The sequence below is a fragment of the Sus scrofa genome, chromosome 17 (genome assembly GCF_054392235.1).
Source record: "Sus scrofa isolate SSC_HxYL_T2T_F1_AM1 chromosome 17, Sscrofa_HxYL_maternal_Yorkshire_Landrace_v2.0, whole genome shotgun sequence".
Classification (NCBI taxonomy): Eukaryota; Metazoa; Chordata; class Mammalia; order Artiodactyla; family Suidae; genus Sus; species Sus scrofa.
In genome coordinates, this window is record NC_139399.1 from 44,236,919 (window position 1) to 44,254,080 (window position 17,162).

Sequence of the window (17,162 nt, forward strand, 5' to 3'; positions counted from 1 at the left end):
GGAAGTCACCGGCGTGGGGTGACTCCAAGAGCCCTGTGTTTAGTGTGGACACTCTTTGGCCCTTCTGGAGGAGGCAGTCGTGAGGTTTGCTCAGCTGGCTTGAGTCCAAAGGCTCCTGGACTCCCGAGATCATCCAGGGGGCCTAGTCTGCTCTGGAGCATGGGGGGGTCCCCAGGGGACCCAGGGCCTGGTGGGCTGCCCCCAATTCAGGTCCCGTGGCACAGGCGGAGCCATGCTGCGAATCCTGTGTCTGGCGCTCTGCGGCCTGCTGACCCCAGCACGAGCGGACCCTGGGGCGCTGTTGCGGCTGGGCATGGACATCATGAATCGAGGTGAGCTGGCGGGCCCCTGGGGGGCTGGGGGCTGGGGGGTGGGGACAGGGGTTAGGGAGTAGGTAGTGATGGCTCCTGTTTACAAAGACTTGAGTATTTTATGATCTTCAAAATAAACTTATCAGCAGTATGTTATTCTTCTTCCATTTTACAGTGTGGGGCGGGGAGGGGGGACTGAGGCCCAGAGAAAATGGGGCGACTTGCCTAAGATGCCCCACCAATTGGAGGCTGAGCTGGAAATTCTACCTCCTTGGAGCCTTTCCTTGGCCCTGATGGCAGACAGGAGTTGGCATCTACAAGTGGTGAGAGACATGAGCTAAATCCCAGCTCTGCCAACAATTTAATGTGTGACCTCAGGCATGTCACTTACTCTCTCTGTGTTGCCATTTGCTCATCTGTAAATGTAAAATATGGTTAACCATCCTTGTTTGGCAGCTTTAGATGAAATATGAGATTTAAGTGCCCTGGGGGTCTTACTAAGAAATACTTTCCACCCCAGCTCTGGGACCCCGAGGGAAGTCACATCCAGGCGTAAGGGGCTAATGACGGTTCATCAGCTCCACATTTGTCCCCTCTCTGGGAACTAGCCTGTGACCATTATGAAGTGTTTCTGCAACATGTCACTTGGGGTTGGGGCCTCCAGGCCTGGGGAACCAGAACATCCTGGCTTTAGGCACAGAATCTTCACTTTAACAAGCTCCCAGTGGAATTCCCTAATCACCCAGGTTTGAAGGGGCTGGGCCACAGGATAAGGTTGACACTCTAGCTTGGGGGTTCAAGATGCACCCTAAAACTGCTCTAGTTGCTCTGTCCTGTCTCTCCCCACTCCAGCCATGTTGTATCTCTCACTCCTCCCTTGCCATGCCACCTTCTTCCCCACATCCCCGCCTTGGCACTTGCTGGGCTCTCTGCCCCAGTGGCTTGCTTTATCCCTTTACTTCCTGGTGAAAATTCCCTTTCCTCTCTTGAGGACCGACTAGGATGTCACCTCCTCCTGGAAGCCTTCCACAGCTCTTCCTTTCCTGATCCCAACCCCCCATGCGCTTCCTCCAGCTGCCTGCAGTTCTATGCTCCCATCACTCATTCCTGTCATTGCTGGTGATTCTGTCTCCCCCGTGGACCAGGGCAGGGGCTGGGCATGACTCATCTCTAGGATGCTGGAGAGACTGGCCCAGGGCAGGGAAGCAGCGAGGAGCTCAGCTGAGTGTCTCTCTCCCCCCACTCTACTTCCAGAGGTCCAGAATGCCATGGATGAGAGTCACATCCTGGAGAAGATGGCAGCGGAAGCGGGCAAAAAGCGACCGGGGATGAAACCCATCAAGGGCATCACTGAGTGAGCAGGGGGAGGGGCTTCAGGGGAGGGGATGGGATGGGGGTGGTTAGGGCAGAGGGTGGTGGGGAATGCTGTGCTCAGGCCCTGATACAGCTGGTGGGAGAGCGATGCAGGGTGTGGGGCCTCTTCCTGGCTTTGCTGCTGGCTTGCTGTGTGACCTTGGGCAGGTCACTGCTCCTGCCTGGGCCTCAGTTCCCTCAGTCATTTGCTAGGGTCAATTCTAGTCCTATTGTGAGCAGGGCTATTGGAAGGAGGAAGGGAGCCTGGAAAGTCAAACTCCAACTCCCTGCATGCAGCAGGAGCTCACTGAATGTACATGACATTGAATGATAAGCCTTCTTGTGGCTGAATGGGAACGATCATCTAATGACAGGGGCAAATTCGTTTTACTGCAAGCATCATATGTGGTCGATTGGTAGGGGCTTCCTGGAATGAAGTCCTGGGGAGGCGTCTCAGGCATTTTCTAGACTTAGCAGGAATAGGACTGTGATCAATTAGCAATGTCTGCCAAGAGCTTGGGATGGGCAGGCAGAGGTAGATGTGCCATAACTTTGTTATCCTGGATCTTGACTGGCAGTTCTCAACCAGGGCTGATTTTGCCTCCAAGGGACTTTTGGCAATGTCTGGACACATTTTTGGTTGTCACAGCTTGTGGGGTGGGGGAAAGGGGCGCGTCTAGTGCCTCTACTGGGCAGAGGCCAAGGATGGCTACTGCTTCATAGTGTGCAGGTCAACCCATGGCAAAGATGATCCTGCCCCAAATGTCCACAGCATCACTGTTGAGAAACACTTATCTAAGCAAACATCTGTTTAGCCAGTGGGGAAACTGAGGCCCACAGCAGGGACAGGAGCAGCCCAAGGTCACAAATTAAGCCAGGTGTTCCGACTCACATATGGCGAGTTCTTTCTGCGAACAAATTGGTTTATCTCCAGCCTTTTGTTTGTGTTTCATCATGGCCACAGCGGTAGGTTTAGCCCTATGACACGGGTGGGGGATTTACCCAAGGCCTCCCAGGAGCGTGATGGAGGAGCCGGTTGCGGGCCTGCATCTCACCTGTCAGGTTCTCATTGCTTGTTTGTCTGCCTCTCCCAGCCTGAAGGTGAAGGATGTGAAGCTTCCTGTCATCACACTGAGCTTCATGCCTGGGGTGGGCATCTTCCAATGTGTGTCCACGGGCATGACCATCACTGGCAAGAGGTGGGTATGACGGGAGGGGAGAAGGAAAGGACAATGACCTCTTTGTCTCACCCTGGCATGCCCCTTTATTGAGTATCTACTGTGCACATGTTGTGGTCTGAGATGATGCAAACTTGGTTCTTACCTTTGATGAGAACCAGACCTGAGCACAGATGATCACAGACTGAAGGCTTGGCCTGGGACAGAAGAAACATTGCTAGGCTGCTGGGGGTGGATATTAGAAAAGACTTTTGGAAGATGATGACAGCTGAGCAGAGCAGGGTTTTGAAGGATGTATAGGAGTTCGCCAACGCAAGAGGGGAGAGGAAAGACTGGTTGTGTGAGCTCAGACAGGTCCCATCCCTCTCCCCCTCTAAGATCTGCTGGGACTGTGGGCAAAGAGGCGACAGGGGTAGTGGCCAGAGTGGCAGAGGTGCTCATGATGCCTGCCTACCCCCTCCTGCAGCTTCATGGGTGGGAACATGGAGATCATCGTGGTCCTGAACATCACAGCCACCAACCGGCTTCTGCAGGATGAGGAGACGGGCCTCCCCATGTTCAAGAGCGAGGGCTGTGAGGTCATCCTGGTCAGCGTGAAGACGAACCTGCCTAGCAAGTGAGGGGCTCAGCAGGTCGGGTGGAAGGCTGGGTCCTCCTTGCTACCCCGCCTTGGCCCAGCATCCCACTGCCTGAGCCTCTGAACTTCCTTAGCCATGTCCCTGCATGTCCCATGCCTAACTTCCTGCCGTCTGTGCCTTTGTCCCTGTCCTCTGTGGCCAGCATGCTCCCCAAGGTGGTCAACAAGTTCCTGGACAGCACCCTACACAAAGTTCTCCCTGGCCTGGTGAGTGCCCAGAGCCAGCCTCTGCCCTGCATCCGCAGCGTACTTAGACCAGGGCCGGCATGTGCATTTCATCTCAGGGGCTTTCTCTGATTGAATACTTGTGGCTGAGGAGGGTTCTGAGGCTGTGGCTGGCTCAGTGGGAGAAACTTCTGTGATCAGCTAGTGATGTCTGCTGTGAGCTGGGGAGGAGGCGATAGCAGCCTGCACAGCACACTTGCCAACTCTGCATAGAGCACCAGTCCCTAGGAAGTGAGTCCTCACTGACCTTGCTGGCTGTGGTCAGCAGATCTGGATTCTAGCCCAGGCTCTGCCATTGATTTCATGTGCAACTTGTGGCCTTGGGCCCCTCCTCTAGTCCCTGTCCCACCAGGACCCTTGAGACTCCCTGTGGAGGAATATTCAGCTGTGAGGAGTGAGGTTCTCCATGCAGGGGCTGCCTCAGCCCAGTGCCTTCTCTTTCTCCAGATGTGTCCAGCCATTGATGCGGTCCTAGTGTATGTGAATAAGAAGTGGGCCAACCTGAATGGTGAGTCGCCCTAGCCGTGCCCTGCTCCCACAAGGGTATGGCAGGATGGCTGGACTTCGATGCCCTGCTCCCCATTCAAGGGTCTGCTCTGGGCCCAGCCTTGAGACTAGAGGAGGTCTAAGGTCACCAAGTCCATTCATCCCCCCACTTCCCAGATGGGGAGCCTAAGGCCCTGAGGGCCTCTGGGGTCCTTGCCTCTCAGCCCTTCACCCACTGTTCTACCCATCACTCCCCCGACTCCAAGGATAGCAGCCATTGTGTCCTTGCACCACAAACCTCGCACCACAAATTGTAACCCCAGTAGCAACCCCACCCTTTCCTTTGCCCAGGGGATCTGCTGCCTCCATCATGTCAGGGTCCACGGGTCCTCAGCATGGGGGAGAGGATAGCCCAATGGCTGGGACTGAGGAAAACTGGTTCATGTGCCCAGCAGTGTGTCCTGGGTGGTCACTTCACTCCTCCAGCCTCAGTTCATGCATCTGTAAAATGGAGCCAATGATCCTGTTCCCGCCAGTCTGAGAACTGAGCTGCACAACACTTGGTGAGCTCTTAAGCTCTGTGCTTGTAGAGTATGTGAGGGGGCGTGATTTTCTGGATCAGGCACCATTGGCTCCATTCTCCAGATGAGACTACCAAGGCCCAGAGATGCTAAGTAGTTTGCCTTGGGTCACCCAGAGGGCCAGTGTTCCTGGCGCCCAGGTCAGGCTGAGATGGCAACTGGCTGGTGCTGAGTGAAACCTCTTTTTTGCACAGCCCCCATGCCCGTGGGCCAGATGGGCACCGTCAAATACGTCCTGACCTCCATACCAACCACCACGGCCAACTACATTCAAGTGGACTTTAATGTAAGTGCCAGGGGTGGGGAGGGGGAGGTGGCGGGGGCAGGAAGGGACACCAGCAGGCTGAGGTCTCATCCGGCCGGGGATAGCTGGCTGGGCTGGGACTGCGGAGGGTAGGAGGGTCCTCTCCCTCCTTCTGCTCTCAACATGAGCCCCAAGTCCTGAGCTGGTTTCCGGGGTGGCTGACTCCACACCCTACTTCTCCCAAGGTTGCCTGCTTCTCCCAATGAGTGCCTCACCCAGTTGCCCCTGTCACTGTGCAGGCGGGAGCGCCACTATCCAGCCAGGGGACAGGCTGGGGTCCCACCATGAGCTGGTGGCGGAACCAGGTCATCACTCAGGTCTCCAGGGGCCCAGGGCCCCAGGTGAATGCATCTTGCAGGAATGGGGAGAAAAATCCCAAGCAGTCATCTCCCTGTGAAGTCTTTCTCCAGAGCGTGGTTTCTACAGGGCCCTGTGTTTTTTTTTGTTTGTTTGTTTGTTTTCCCACTGACCTCCTCTCCTGAGAAGAGAAACACGTTCTGTGCAAATGAGGGCCCCTATCAGTCAGAGTCAGGTCAACTGAGGTTCCTGAAGCAATTCTGGGTAGGAAGTGCCAGTGGTTTAGTGACTGACTCCTAATCCTCTCGGGCCTCAGGCTACCCACCTCCACCCTGGGAGGGCTGAACCCCTAGAGTCTGCTCTGGCTCTATCGTCTTAGGACTTGCTGACTTGGGGCTGATGTGAGCGCCATTAGTTTGGAGGACTGAGAGGCACCCTTGGCCACGGTCCCTCATGGCCAAGGCTGAGTGGCTGTCCCTTGGCTGTCCCACAGCCTGTGGTGCAGCAGCAAAGAGGTGATACCATCCAGCTTGCTGGTGCTGGGGAGGCCCTTGAGTTCCCCAAGGACTCTGCTGCAGGCTCCTCACAGCTGCTGCTCTCGGCCGCCTTCCTCACGGCAGAGCTTGCTCTTCTGCAGAAGTCCTTTGATGTGAATGTCCAGGATACAACGGTGAGCTGCCCGGGGTCACACCCCCCACATCTGCATCTGTCCCCTGTAATGATACTCCCTGCCTTGGAGAGTGTATTCCGAGGCTCATCTTGGGGTCGTGGGCCACACTAGGCCTGGGAGGTGCCAGGACTGGTTTGGGTTTCTATCATCTGTTCACCCCGCTAACCACCGTCTCGCTGTCCAAGTAACTACCATCTACTTATCCATTCATTCAACTGTCCACCAAACCAAGTATTTATCTGTCAGCCTATGACTCTCATGCACTGGCCATCCATCCACCTTATTTTTATCCAGTCACCACCCACCCACTCATCTATATCACTGCTATTTATTAGTGCCCTAAACTCTATCCCTCCAGCTAGCATCCATCCAACCCTAGAAAAGGGCCTGATACTATGGAATGAGTGAATCTATGCTCTGTCATTTAACACTCAAACACCCAGATATCTACCCACCCAATCAGTATTATTCAATTATCTATTCATTCAGTCATTCATTCAATTATCCATTATTAAATTATCCAGTCATGCATCAATTCATCCAAGAATTATTCAGTAATTATTCAATTATCCATTCATTCGTCAAGCCACACTGATTGTTCCTTGATTCACTCTCCTATCCATGCGTACACCTTCCATCTGTGAACCTTCCCATCCATCCGCTCACCCATCAATCCTTTCATCATTCACTCTTCCATTCATTCATCAGACCATTCCACCATCTTCCCATGCACTCATCCTCCCATCCATTATTCCTTTCATCCCTCCACCCACCCATTCACCTCCCCGTCTACCTGTGATTCATTCTCTTACACAAACACTCATCTATCCATTCACCCATCCATTCACCCACTCATCTGTTTATCCACTTTCCCCATTCATCTACCCATCCATGGATCCATCCAGCACCCCCTTTCATCCATTGAATCCACCCATTCTCCCATCTATCTGTCTGCTTTGTCACCCAACAAAATTTTCACAGCATGTGATCTTGTTGTTCAGAACTATGGGCACTGGAATGTGTAAGCCCCAGTCTGGAAGCTCATATCTACTTAATCAAAGCGTGATTAGCATTTTGATGCAGTCTCAGAGGGCACTTCTCATGGAGTCAGAGGAGAGGTTTTTTAGGATGGCTCAGGGAAGCCTGCAAGAATCCTAACCTGGACTTGTATTCTGTAGATCGGCGAGCTGCCCCCACAAACCACGGAGACCCTGGCTGGCTTCATCCCTGAAGTGAGTGCCCCAAGCAGCCCTGCTCACCACGCCCCACCCTGTTCTCCAGGTGAAGAGACAAGGGACTGTAAACCCCACGCCTCCCTTGCCCACTGTGGCGTCAACCCAATTTCTCCATAGAGTACTTGTAGGGCCCAGTTTAGAAACAGCTGAGCTTTAGCACATTGCACTTCCGCGTCCAACCTAGAAGCAGCCAGATGGATCGCCGCTTTGTCTCTTCTGTTTCCTGATAGGCACACCCTTGCCTTTGCTGATAGTGCTTCTAGGGTTCAAGGTCAAAATCCCCTGGTTCATGAAGGACTCCTGGTTTCAGCTGAAGCCGCCAGCCTGAGCTGTTGGCCCTGAGGGGGATTTTTTGGTTTCTGTAGGTGGCTGAGGCCTATCCCAAGCCGAAACCCCTGGTGACTCGGATCAGGATAAACAAGCCCCCCAAGGTCACCATGCGGACCGGCAAGAGCCTGCTGCACCTCCACGGCACTCTGCAGATGTTCGCTGCTCGGCAGCGGGGCAGGGCTCCTGTATCTCTCTTTCTTCTGGAAATTGTGAGTGGATTCTGTGCCCCATTTAGACCCAAATGCATGAATATCCAAGAATGGAGGGTGGACTTTTAGCTAATAGCCAAGTAATGGATTGAAGGGTTCTTGGTTAATCTCAGTTGTGTGATCTTAACCTCCTGGGCACTGTCACCTGACTTGGGCTCTGCCGTTAATGCTTTGAATGGCCAGAAAGATCAACAAAATGGATGGAGGCCAGAATTTAGTCCTTCCTTTCTCTTCCCTCCCTCCTCTTCCCCTTACTCTCTGCCTTTCATCCCCCCCACCCGCTTCCTCCAATAGTCATCAGCTTCTATAAGGGCAGTGAAAGACTCACCTAGAGAGCTAGAGACATCCTGAATCTAGTTTTAGAAAATCACAGAGGGCTTCCTAGAGGAGGTGATGTCTCAGCTATATTTCGAAGGTTGAGCAGGAGCTGGCTAGGGAAAGGGTGGGTGTTGGGGAGACTGGTGATGGAGGGGACTCTAGGTGGAGTCACAGGCTATGCAGAGACCTGGAGCAATAACATGGTGAGGGCAGGGACCTACAAACTGCCAGGATTTGTGATAGTGTTATCCTGGGGAGATGAAAACCCTGGGCCGAGTGCGTGGGGAGGCTGCTGGGTTCGGTTCCTGAAGGTAGATGGGCAAAGAGGAAGACCCCTGCCTTGCCTTGGCAGTGATGGTGGTCCTGGGAAGGTGATCGAGCCCCTGGTTTTACCAGCCCTGATGGGGGACCCACTGCCTTCTCCCTGCTTCCCTCCATGTCAGCATTTCAACGTGAAAATCCAGTACTCAGTTCGTGAGGACCGGCTGCAGATGGCCACCTCTCTGGACAGGTAGGAGTCTGCTGCCCACGCTGGCATCCCTGTGCCCCCGCATGGGCCTTCTCAGTGCCACTTAGTTCTCTGTTCCAGAGTCTCCTTCTAATCCATCCGGTGTGGCTCACACTGCCAGGTTGCTCTGGTCACTTATCCCTCTTCTAGAACCCTCCATGGCTCCCCAAAATCTGCATGATCTTTTCTCAAACCTTCACCTGGCACTCAAGGCCCTTCTCAAGTTCTCCCACCATTGCTCCCACTATTCCACTAGGCTCTTGCACAGTGAATCTGAGTGTGGGCCCATGTTCCATTTTCCATTAATAGGCTTTTACCCTTGCCATCCAAATGCTGTCTCCTCCAGGAAGCCTTTCCTGATACCAAAAACAGCTAACGTTTATAGAGCTCTATTTATGAAGCCTGGTTTCACATTCAGTTGCTCATTGATTTTTGTATTTGTCCTATTTTTTTTTTTTTTTTTTGTCTTTTCATCTTTTCTAGGGCTGCACTCACGGCATATGGAGGTTCCCAGGCTAGGGGGTCTAATCAGAGCTGTAACTGCCAGCCTACACCACAGCCACAGCAACGCGGGATCCAAGCCGTGTCTGCGACCTACACCACAGCTCATGGCAATGCCAGATCCTTAACCCACTGAGCGAGGCCAGGGATCAAACCCGCAACCTCCTGGTTCCTAGTCAGATTCTTAACCACTATGGTACGTGGGGAACTCCTGTCCTAATTTTTTTTTTTTTTTTGGTCTTTTGTCTTTTTGTTGTTGTTGTTGTTGTTGCTATTTCTTGGGCCGCTCCCGCGGCATATAGAGGTTCCCAGGCTAGGGGTCGAATCGGAGCTGTAACCACCGGCCTACGCCAGAGCCAGAGCAACGCGGGATCCGAGCTGCGTCTGTGACCTGCACCACAGCTCACGGCAACGCCAGATCGTTAACCCACTGTGCAAGGGCAGGGACCAAACCCACAACCTCATGGTTCCTAGTTGGATTCATTAACCACTGCGCCACGACGGGAACTCCCTAATTTTTTTTTTAACCCAACTTGTATTAGACCAGGATTCTTTCAGTTGTAGAAGACAATTCCAACTTTAACTGGCTTAAGCCCCAAAAGGGAAACTTTTGACTCCTATATTAAAATCCCTAGAGATAGATCTTCCCTTTCAGGCATGGCTGGAGGTAAGTACACAAAATTCTTACAAGTCTCCCTCCTCCCTTGGCCTTTGCTGTCCACTTTGTTGGACATTTTCAGGCAGCCTCACTTCTCCCCAGGTGGTTGTAAAGTCAGGCTTCCTGTTTTAATAGTTTTAATAAAATCTCAAGGCTGCTTCTCATTGGTCTGGCATGAATCACATGACCACCCACAAGCTATTCACTCTGACTCTAGAGACGGCATGCTCTGATTGGCCAGGCTCAGGTCATGTGCTCACCCTAGGGGCTCTGGGTTCAGCTCCACCTAAATACCTTGGAATGAGAACAGAAAATGGAGGACCTGCTGCTAGAAGAGAATAGATGTTGGGAAGATAGAGTTACCACATGGTCTGTTCTGCTGCCAAGATGCTTACGGGAAGCTATGCAGGGAAGGGGGCTGTGTGAGGGGATCTGTGTCCTGCAAAAATCTGGGACTAACGGAGTTGAGCTGCAAACCTCTGCACACCTGGCCTTGGGCAGAAGCAAGACCTGATGAGGTCCCAGAGGGTGGAGTTAGGACCAATGACAAGAAGCAGTGGTTTGGGATGCAGGAAAACCAAGTGGACTGTAATGCAAGGTGCTAAGTCAGAGTTTCTGTTGTGGCTCAGCAGTAATGAACCCAACTAATATCTGTGAGGATGTGGGTTCAATCCCTGGCCTTGCTCAGCGGGTTAAGGATCTGATGTTGCTGTGAGCTGTGGTATAGGTCACAGACATGACTCAGATCTGGCGTTGTTGTGGCCATGGCAGAGGCATCTGCAGCTCCGATTCCACCCCTCACCTGGGAACTTCCATATGCTACAGGCGTGGCCCGGTGGGGTGGCGGGGGGGCGGGGGGGGGAGGTGTGAAGTGCCCCATCCTATGTAGCTTGTAGGCAGACTTATGAGCACCAGGTGTGAAGGCTGGGGAGGGAACTTCTGCATCAGGGAGGAGTTGGGGTGTTTGAAATCCCTTTTCTCCAGGGCAGGGGGAGTGGCCCTGACCGTCCTTCCCCCTCCTCTTTCCCTTTCTTCTGCAGATTGTTGAGCCTGTCCCGGCGGTCTTCCTCAATTGGCGCCTTCAATGTGAGTGTCCCAAGGACTTTTGCCTGGTCTGGCTTTAAGGCAAGACTGGTCCTATTCTTTGCAGGAAAGGGCTCTGAAAGGGAGGCAGTGTGAATAGAGTAGGTCCTTGTGGAGCTTGGGGCCCCTGACTGGCTGTACGACCTTGGGGAAATCACTTGGCTTCTCTGAGCCCCTGTTTTCTTTTCTGGATAGCATCTGGAAGTCTCCCTGGATTGATGTGAAAAGCATTGTTATGCATAGCAGCAACCCGAGCTGGCTTGGCTGGTCCAGCTGTTATTTTTATTAGTCTCTGTAGCCTCAGGGCCCAACACAGAACCTGATACAGAAGGCGCTAATAATAATCATCATAGCCACCACAGCAGCAGCAGCAGCACCAATTGCTGGGCACTTACTCTGTGCCATGTGCTTTACCTAAACTCATTGAATCCTCACAGAAACCCCATGAGTAGGTGCTATTATATTTCTCTTTCACAGATGGGGTTACTGAGGAACAAAGTTAGTGAATGAATGAGTCCTCAGAGCCACTGAGTTTTCTGTAGCAGCAGGAGTAGGGTCTGCAGGCCACCCAGTGTCCAGATTTCCTTCTTGTCTGCACAGCGACCCAAGGCCCACATGTCACCCAAACTGGGACTAAGCAGAGGTGAAGGGCATCAGCCTACAGTCTAACAGTCAGATGCGATGGTGATGCGATTTGATGTTTCCAAGATTCATCTCTGTGGTCCCCAGACCCAGTGGGAGTGAGGGCTGAGAAAAATCTGTTGAATTTAATTCAGTGATGGGATGGAGGTGTTCTCTCTCTTTCGTTCTGTCCCCCAGGAGAAGGAATTGACTGGCTTCATCACCGATTTTCTCCAAGAAGCCTACATCCCAGCCATCAATGGTGAGGGCTCCAACAGGCTGGGATTTTGCTGGTGCCAAGAAGCACTCTGAGCTGGAAGGGACACAACCTGGGTGGTTTCAAAGCCCCTCCACTGGCCCCAGCTGAGGGAGGCTAAAAGGGAGTGGATGGTCATTGCGGAATCTTTGAGGCTGATGTCATCTTAATGTCACTTACCTGGGGCCCTCCCACGACTTGGACTCTGACCCTTGACCCTAGACCATGCGCTGGATCTTGACTCAGACCTGGGATGCAGGTACATGTGATCCAGCTGATGCTCCCTAGGCCTGTGCAGCTGGCAGACATCATGAATCAATCACTGCACTGTTTCCCACTACTCCAGTCCAGGCAGGCCCTCCGTAATCAATTGCAGAGCAGGCCCGCTGAAATGACTCTTCCTGTATTTCTCAGATGTGCTCCAAGTTGGGCTCCCACTTCCGGACTTTCTGGACATGAATTACAACCTGGCAGAGCTGGATATAGCAGAGGTGAGGAGAGGAGCTGGGGAAGGGCATGTCAGCCAGCACTGCTGGCCAATGAATGATGAGCGGAAGTTGGCCTCTCTCCACCCGGAGGGAGTTGGACTGAGGAGGGCGTGGCCATCAGTACAATCCTGCCAAACCCTTGAGCAAGACCCTGCCCCTCAGATACCACCCACCCCCTCAAAGCCAGTGGCTCCTCAGGAGGAAACAAATTCTGCTGCTCTCCTTCTTTGCCACCTAGGGCAAATTGCTTCCTTTTTCTCTATGCTGCTGCTGCTGCTGCTTCTTCTTCTTCTTCTTTTTTTTTTTTTTTTTTTTTTTTTTTTGTCTTTTTAGGGCTGAACCTACCGCATATGGAGGTTCCCAGGCTAAGGGTCGAATTGGAGCAATAGCTGCTGACCTACACCACAGCCACAGCAACGCCAGATCCTTACCCCACTGAGCAAGGCCAGGGATGGAACCCGTTGCGTCCTCATGGATACTAGTCGGATTCGTTAACCACTGAGGCATGACGGGAACTCCTATGCTTCTATTTTTCTGTTGCCTAAAATGGAGATGATAAGGTGTATCCACATCAGAGAGCTGTTGTGACGATTCATTGAGGTAATTCACCAAAGGCATACAGTAAGCACTCAGTAAATATTAGCTTTACAAGTCACACCAAGCATTGCACTTGGAGCATTCGATGGACGTTTTTCTCATTTAATCTCTCCACTCTGGGAGGTAGGGGCGCTAATCCCCACTTGACTGTTGAGAAAACCAAGGCTCAGAGCAGTGAAGTGTCACAAAGCCAGTCTCATTCCTCCTTTGCTCTTAAACATGGCGCTGGCCGCACTATCCCTCCCTGTGTCTGGGTGGCCCCATCATTGCTCCCCGAGCCCCTACCTCCCGGCCCTTTGTCTCCTGCCAGAATGCCCTGGTGCTGGACTTGAAGCTGGACTGACCAGGACAAGATGTGCCTGCCAGCTGCTCACATACCACCATCCGGCTGCACCCTGTGGAGGAGCCTGATTGGAGCCAGTGGGCCTGGCCCCCTACCACCAGGGCTGCTTCCTCTGATGGGAAGTAAGCAGGGCAGGACTGGGCCAGGGCCTGGGCAATAAACAGGAGAAAGGCCCTTACAAACGTCGGATGCTTTGACCTTTTTATTTGTGGCAAATCGATGTGTGGCTTTTCTTCCCCTTTGGTGGGTGCTGGGGTCTAAGAGTAGCTTGGAGTCCGAGGGGCTGGCTTGAGCACAGATCAAGTACCTGCTGAATGCCATGCTCAGCGCTTTACTTGTAGCATCTATTTAATCCACACAATAACCTTGAGAGGAGGGCGGCTGTTGCCATCCCTACTTTACAGAGGGAATGGAGGCCCAAGGAGGTCAACTCCGTGGCCCATGGTCAGAGTTTAACAAGCCCCTCCCACTCCACCTTAGCTGTTGCCCCCAAATCTTGATAACTTGAGCCTGGCCCTATGCACAGGGCGCCCACGGAAGGCCCTGTGTGCTCCCAGGAGTTCTCCCGTGCCACCTCCTTTAAGCCCCCCGACAGGCGAGGGAGCTGAGGACTGTCCCCATTTCACAGATGAGGAGGCTGAGGCTCAGAGAGGTGCCATCTGGCAGTTCAGGGGACAGAGCTGGGACTGAAATACAGAAGAAAAAAAAAAAAGAGTTCCCATTGCGGTTCAACAGGTTAAGAACCTGACATTGTCTCTGTGAGGATGTGGGTTCGAACCCTGGCCTGGCTCAGTGGGTTAAGGGTCCAGCATCGCCCACAAGCTGCGGGGTAGGTCACAGATGCTGCTCGGATCCAGTGTTGCCATGGCCATGGCATGGGCCACCAACTATATCTCCGAGACGACACCAAGCCTGGAACTTCCATATGCTGCAGGTGCGGTGGTTAAAAAAAAAGAGAGAGAGACTCAGGCTCTAGAGCCAGTCTGCCTGGGTTCAAATCCCCGCCCTGCCTTCTCATGCCCTGGGCAAGTCACTTAGCTCACCGAACCTCACGTTCCTCACCTGTACAATGGGAATGATGACAGTACCAAGCGCAGCAGGGTTGCTGTGAAGATTAAATGAATCAAATCATCAGAAGTGCTTAGCGTGGTACCTGGCACCCAGAGAGTGCTTAATAAGTGTTAGCCACAGGTGAATTTGTGAGGCTGGGGGAGACATGGACAGGTGTGTCTGTGTTGGAGTGCATGTGGCTCAGCCATGTGTGACTGTGCTGGCGTATGCATTTTGCAGCATGCGTCACTCTATAAATGGCCTCTGGATCAGGGTGGCCCCAGGTGTCTGCAGCCATGCGTGTCCAGTCGTGGAGGTTTGTGTGTGAAGAGACCTCTGGGGTCCATCCACGTCTATGTGTCTGCGTGTTCCCATGTTACTCGCACATTGTCTGCATCAAGGGTGGTTGCATGTCCCATAGATGACATGCATGCGAGGACTGGCTCCTGCAGGTTTATATCTGCCCCATCACTTCTCCTGGGAGTCACACGGATACTGTTCTTCAAATGGACTCTTTGTAAAGTAAATATATGTTTACATGTAACTAAGTCAAAAATACAATTTAAAATAGATATATTCTAAGTGGACCCTGAAAATCAGAATCATTTCCTAGAATGTAAAACAAAACAAACAAAAAAACAAAAACATAACTTTGAAACTAAAAAAGGACATTGGAGCCCCTGTGATGAGCTGGTACCCCAGCCCCCAAATTATCAGAATGGGGGCCCCATGTGTCCATGTGTTAGTGTGTGTGTCTGTCAGAGGCTCTGTCTCCATGGGGGCAGGGCTGTGAAGGCAGGGGGTCCATGTCTGGGCACACGGAGGTGTCTGTGGGTGGTGTGGTCAGAGGCCTGGCCATGAGGCTGGCACTCCTGGAGCCCACGGGGCCCCAACCCCGGCCCAGCCTGGCCCAGGCCCATGTCGCAGAGGAAGGAGGGACCCTCTCTGGCTTTGGCCTGGATGCCAGAGCCTCCCCTTTTCCCTCATTGTCGGCCCTAATCCCATCACCCATCATCTCCTGTTTCTGGGACAATAGCAGCCTTGAGACCGGGCTGGCAGATCCAGACGCCGGTAATCGTGGATAATCTGTGGGTGGCTGGTGCCTACCCTGGGCGTGCCAGAGACGCCCCCTCCACTCCCCTAATCCCGTCCTTGGATGTTCGCACAGCACATGATGGCCACCCAAAACCTCAGCACCGCCCTCTCCCTCCCAGGTCCGCGCATAGATGGAGAAACCAAGGCACGAAGCTTGAGAGTCAGGAGGATGGGGTTCTTGCCTTAGCAGGAACAGGGGCACATTGTGTGGCCTTGGACAAACCATAGCTCCTCTCTAGACCTCAGTTTTCTCATCTGGAAAATGGGTGGAGTGCTCAGACCTCTAATCTGATCGCAACATTCTTTGAATGATCAGTTACCCCAGATTTACCATGGGCAGGAAATGAGGGCTGGGCTGTTTGGGGGAGTCCTGGGCTGTGACCCCACCTCCCGGGGAGGCCGTGATGGGGGTTCTCTGACTGTGGGCATTGCTCACTTTCCAAGACTCCCAATCCTGGATGAGGAAGTGGAGGCTCGGAGAAATGAAGGCAGCGCCAAGGGCACACTTGCCTGTGGGGCTGGGACTTGAAGCCTGTGTCCCCGAGTCCAAGGCTCATTCTTGCTTCTTCATATCTCATTCAGCAGCCAGCTGCATCCTCCTCTAAAGAAACTGAGGACCAGAGGGGGTGTGTGATCAGCTCAAGGTCACAGAGCAAGAAGACAGCAGAGCCATGTCTTTGAACCTGGGCCTGTGGCTATTGAGCCCCACTGCCTGCCAGGCAGCCACCTGGGGAAGCTGAAGACCATACACCATCCCCCACATTTGTGTCCACACCAGTCACCACCCAGCCTGCTTCTCAGCCCCTCCTGGCCCACTCTCAGCTCCAGAACCTCTAGGAAGGCCTCTTTGCCACGGTCTGAATTACTCTGGCACCTTTGGCACCCCTTCCTTGATGCCCTGAAGTCCATTTCCTAGACACCTGTCCTCACAGCCAGACCAGTCAGGTGAGAGTGGGCACCTCTAACATCGGCCCATTTTGCAGCTGGGGAAACTGTGGCTCTGAGACAGGGATTATCAGAATCAGGATTTAGTCCCAGGCTCTAGGGACTTCACTCTAGCAGCTAATGCCCAGAGGTAATTCTCCTCATCAAGTCCCTCTCCTGCTGTAATCCCTTCCATGGCTCCGCATCACCCAGGACTCTCCAAAGGGCAGCACCTCAGATTGTCCCTGGAGGCTGGTTCATGCCAGTTCCCAGGCTCTCCATCCCTGGGCCCGCTGAGTCGGGCTGCAGGGTGGGGCCTGGAGATAGGGATTTTCATTCACCCTTCCCATGTGCAGGCCCAGTTCCTGCCTTGGCTTCTGTGCACGAAGGGACTTGCGGGTGCCTGGGGAGCTGGGGGGTTGGTCTCCTCTGGAGCAGGGTCTGGAAGGAGCTGAAGCCTGTACCTTTGGAGGGGTGTGGGGGACATGGGGCCAAGGAGGTGACAGGACCCTGCAGATGACTGTACAAACTTACAGACTTTGGCTTTTTTTTTTTTTTTTCCTTTTCAGGGCCACATGGGTGGCATATGGAGGTTCCTGGGCTAGGAAGCTAAGGCAGGCCAGAAACTAGACAGCATTTTCCTCCCTTCCAGGGGGCCGGACCGAGCCGTGGTTAAGATGATGAGTGTCAGAGGCAGATGGGCTGGTCACTCGTGTGTGACCTTGGGCTGGTGGCTTCTCCTTGGAGAACCTCGGCTTCCTGAGGGTGAGACAGAGAGATAATGACAATGCTGACCTTCCTCGTCCTTGTGATGACTGAACGGAGTCATACACATCAACGCCTGGCAAACAATAAGTGCTCAATAAATGCCAGGTGCTAGCTGTCCTTCCTCCTTCCTTCAACA

The 17,162-nt window shown here is 53.2% G+C and overlaps 1 protein-coding gene across 1 annotated transcript; it reads left to right on the forward strand.

The window, feature by feature from the left end:
• The first annotated feature begins 217 nt into the window (after positions 1–217).
• Positions 218–13,189, forward strand: BPIFB6 (BPI fold containing family B member 6). The gene is made up of 15 exons (XM_021078082.2): positions 218–332; positions 1,566–1,665; positions 2,759–2,863; positions 3,309–3,458; positions 3,623–3,686; positions 4,152–4,212; positions 4,966–5,057; positions 5,866–6,042; positions 7,221–7,274; positions 7,643–7,816; positions 8,578–8,645; positions 10,842–10,887; positions 11,704–11,767; positions 12,176–12,252; positions 13,157–13,189. The coding sequence occupies exons 1-15, from the start codon at positions 233–235 to the stop codon at positions 13,187–13,189; spliced, it is 1,365 nt and encodes a 454-aa protein (XP_020933741.1). The 5' UTR covers positions 218–232.
• Positions 13,190–17,162: the final 3,973 nt, after the last annotated feature.

What these genes read in the sequence shown, in the direction of transcription:
- BPIFB6 (XM_021078082.2), top strand. Translation starts at nt 233, where the DNA reads ATGCTGCGAATCCTGTGTCTGGCGCTCTGCGGCCTGCTGACCCCAGCA. An exon ending in CATGGACATCATGAATCGAG is followed by an intron (nt 333 to 1,565) that starts GTGAGCTGGCGG and finishes CTCTACTTCCAG; the next exon opens with AGGTCCAGAATGCCATGGAT. An exon ending in CCCATCAAGGGCATCACTGA is followed by an intron (nt 1,666 to 2,758) that starts GTGAGCAGGGGG and finishes TGCCTCTCCCAG; the next exon opens with CCTGAAGGTGAAGGATGTGA.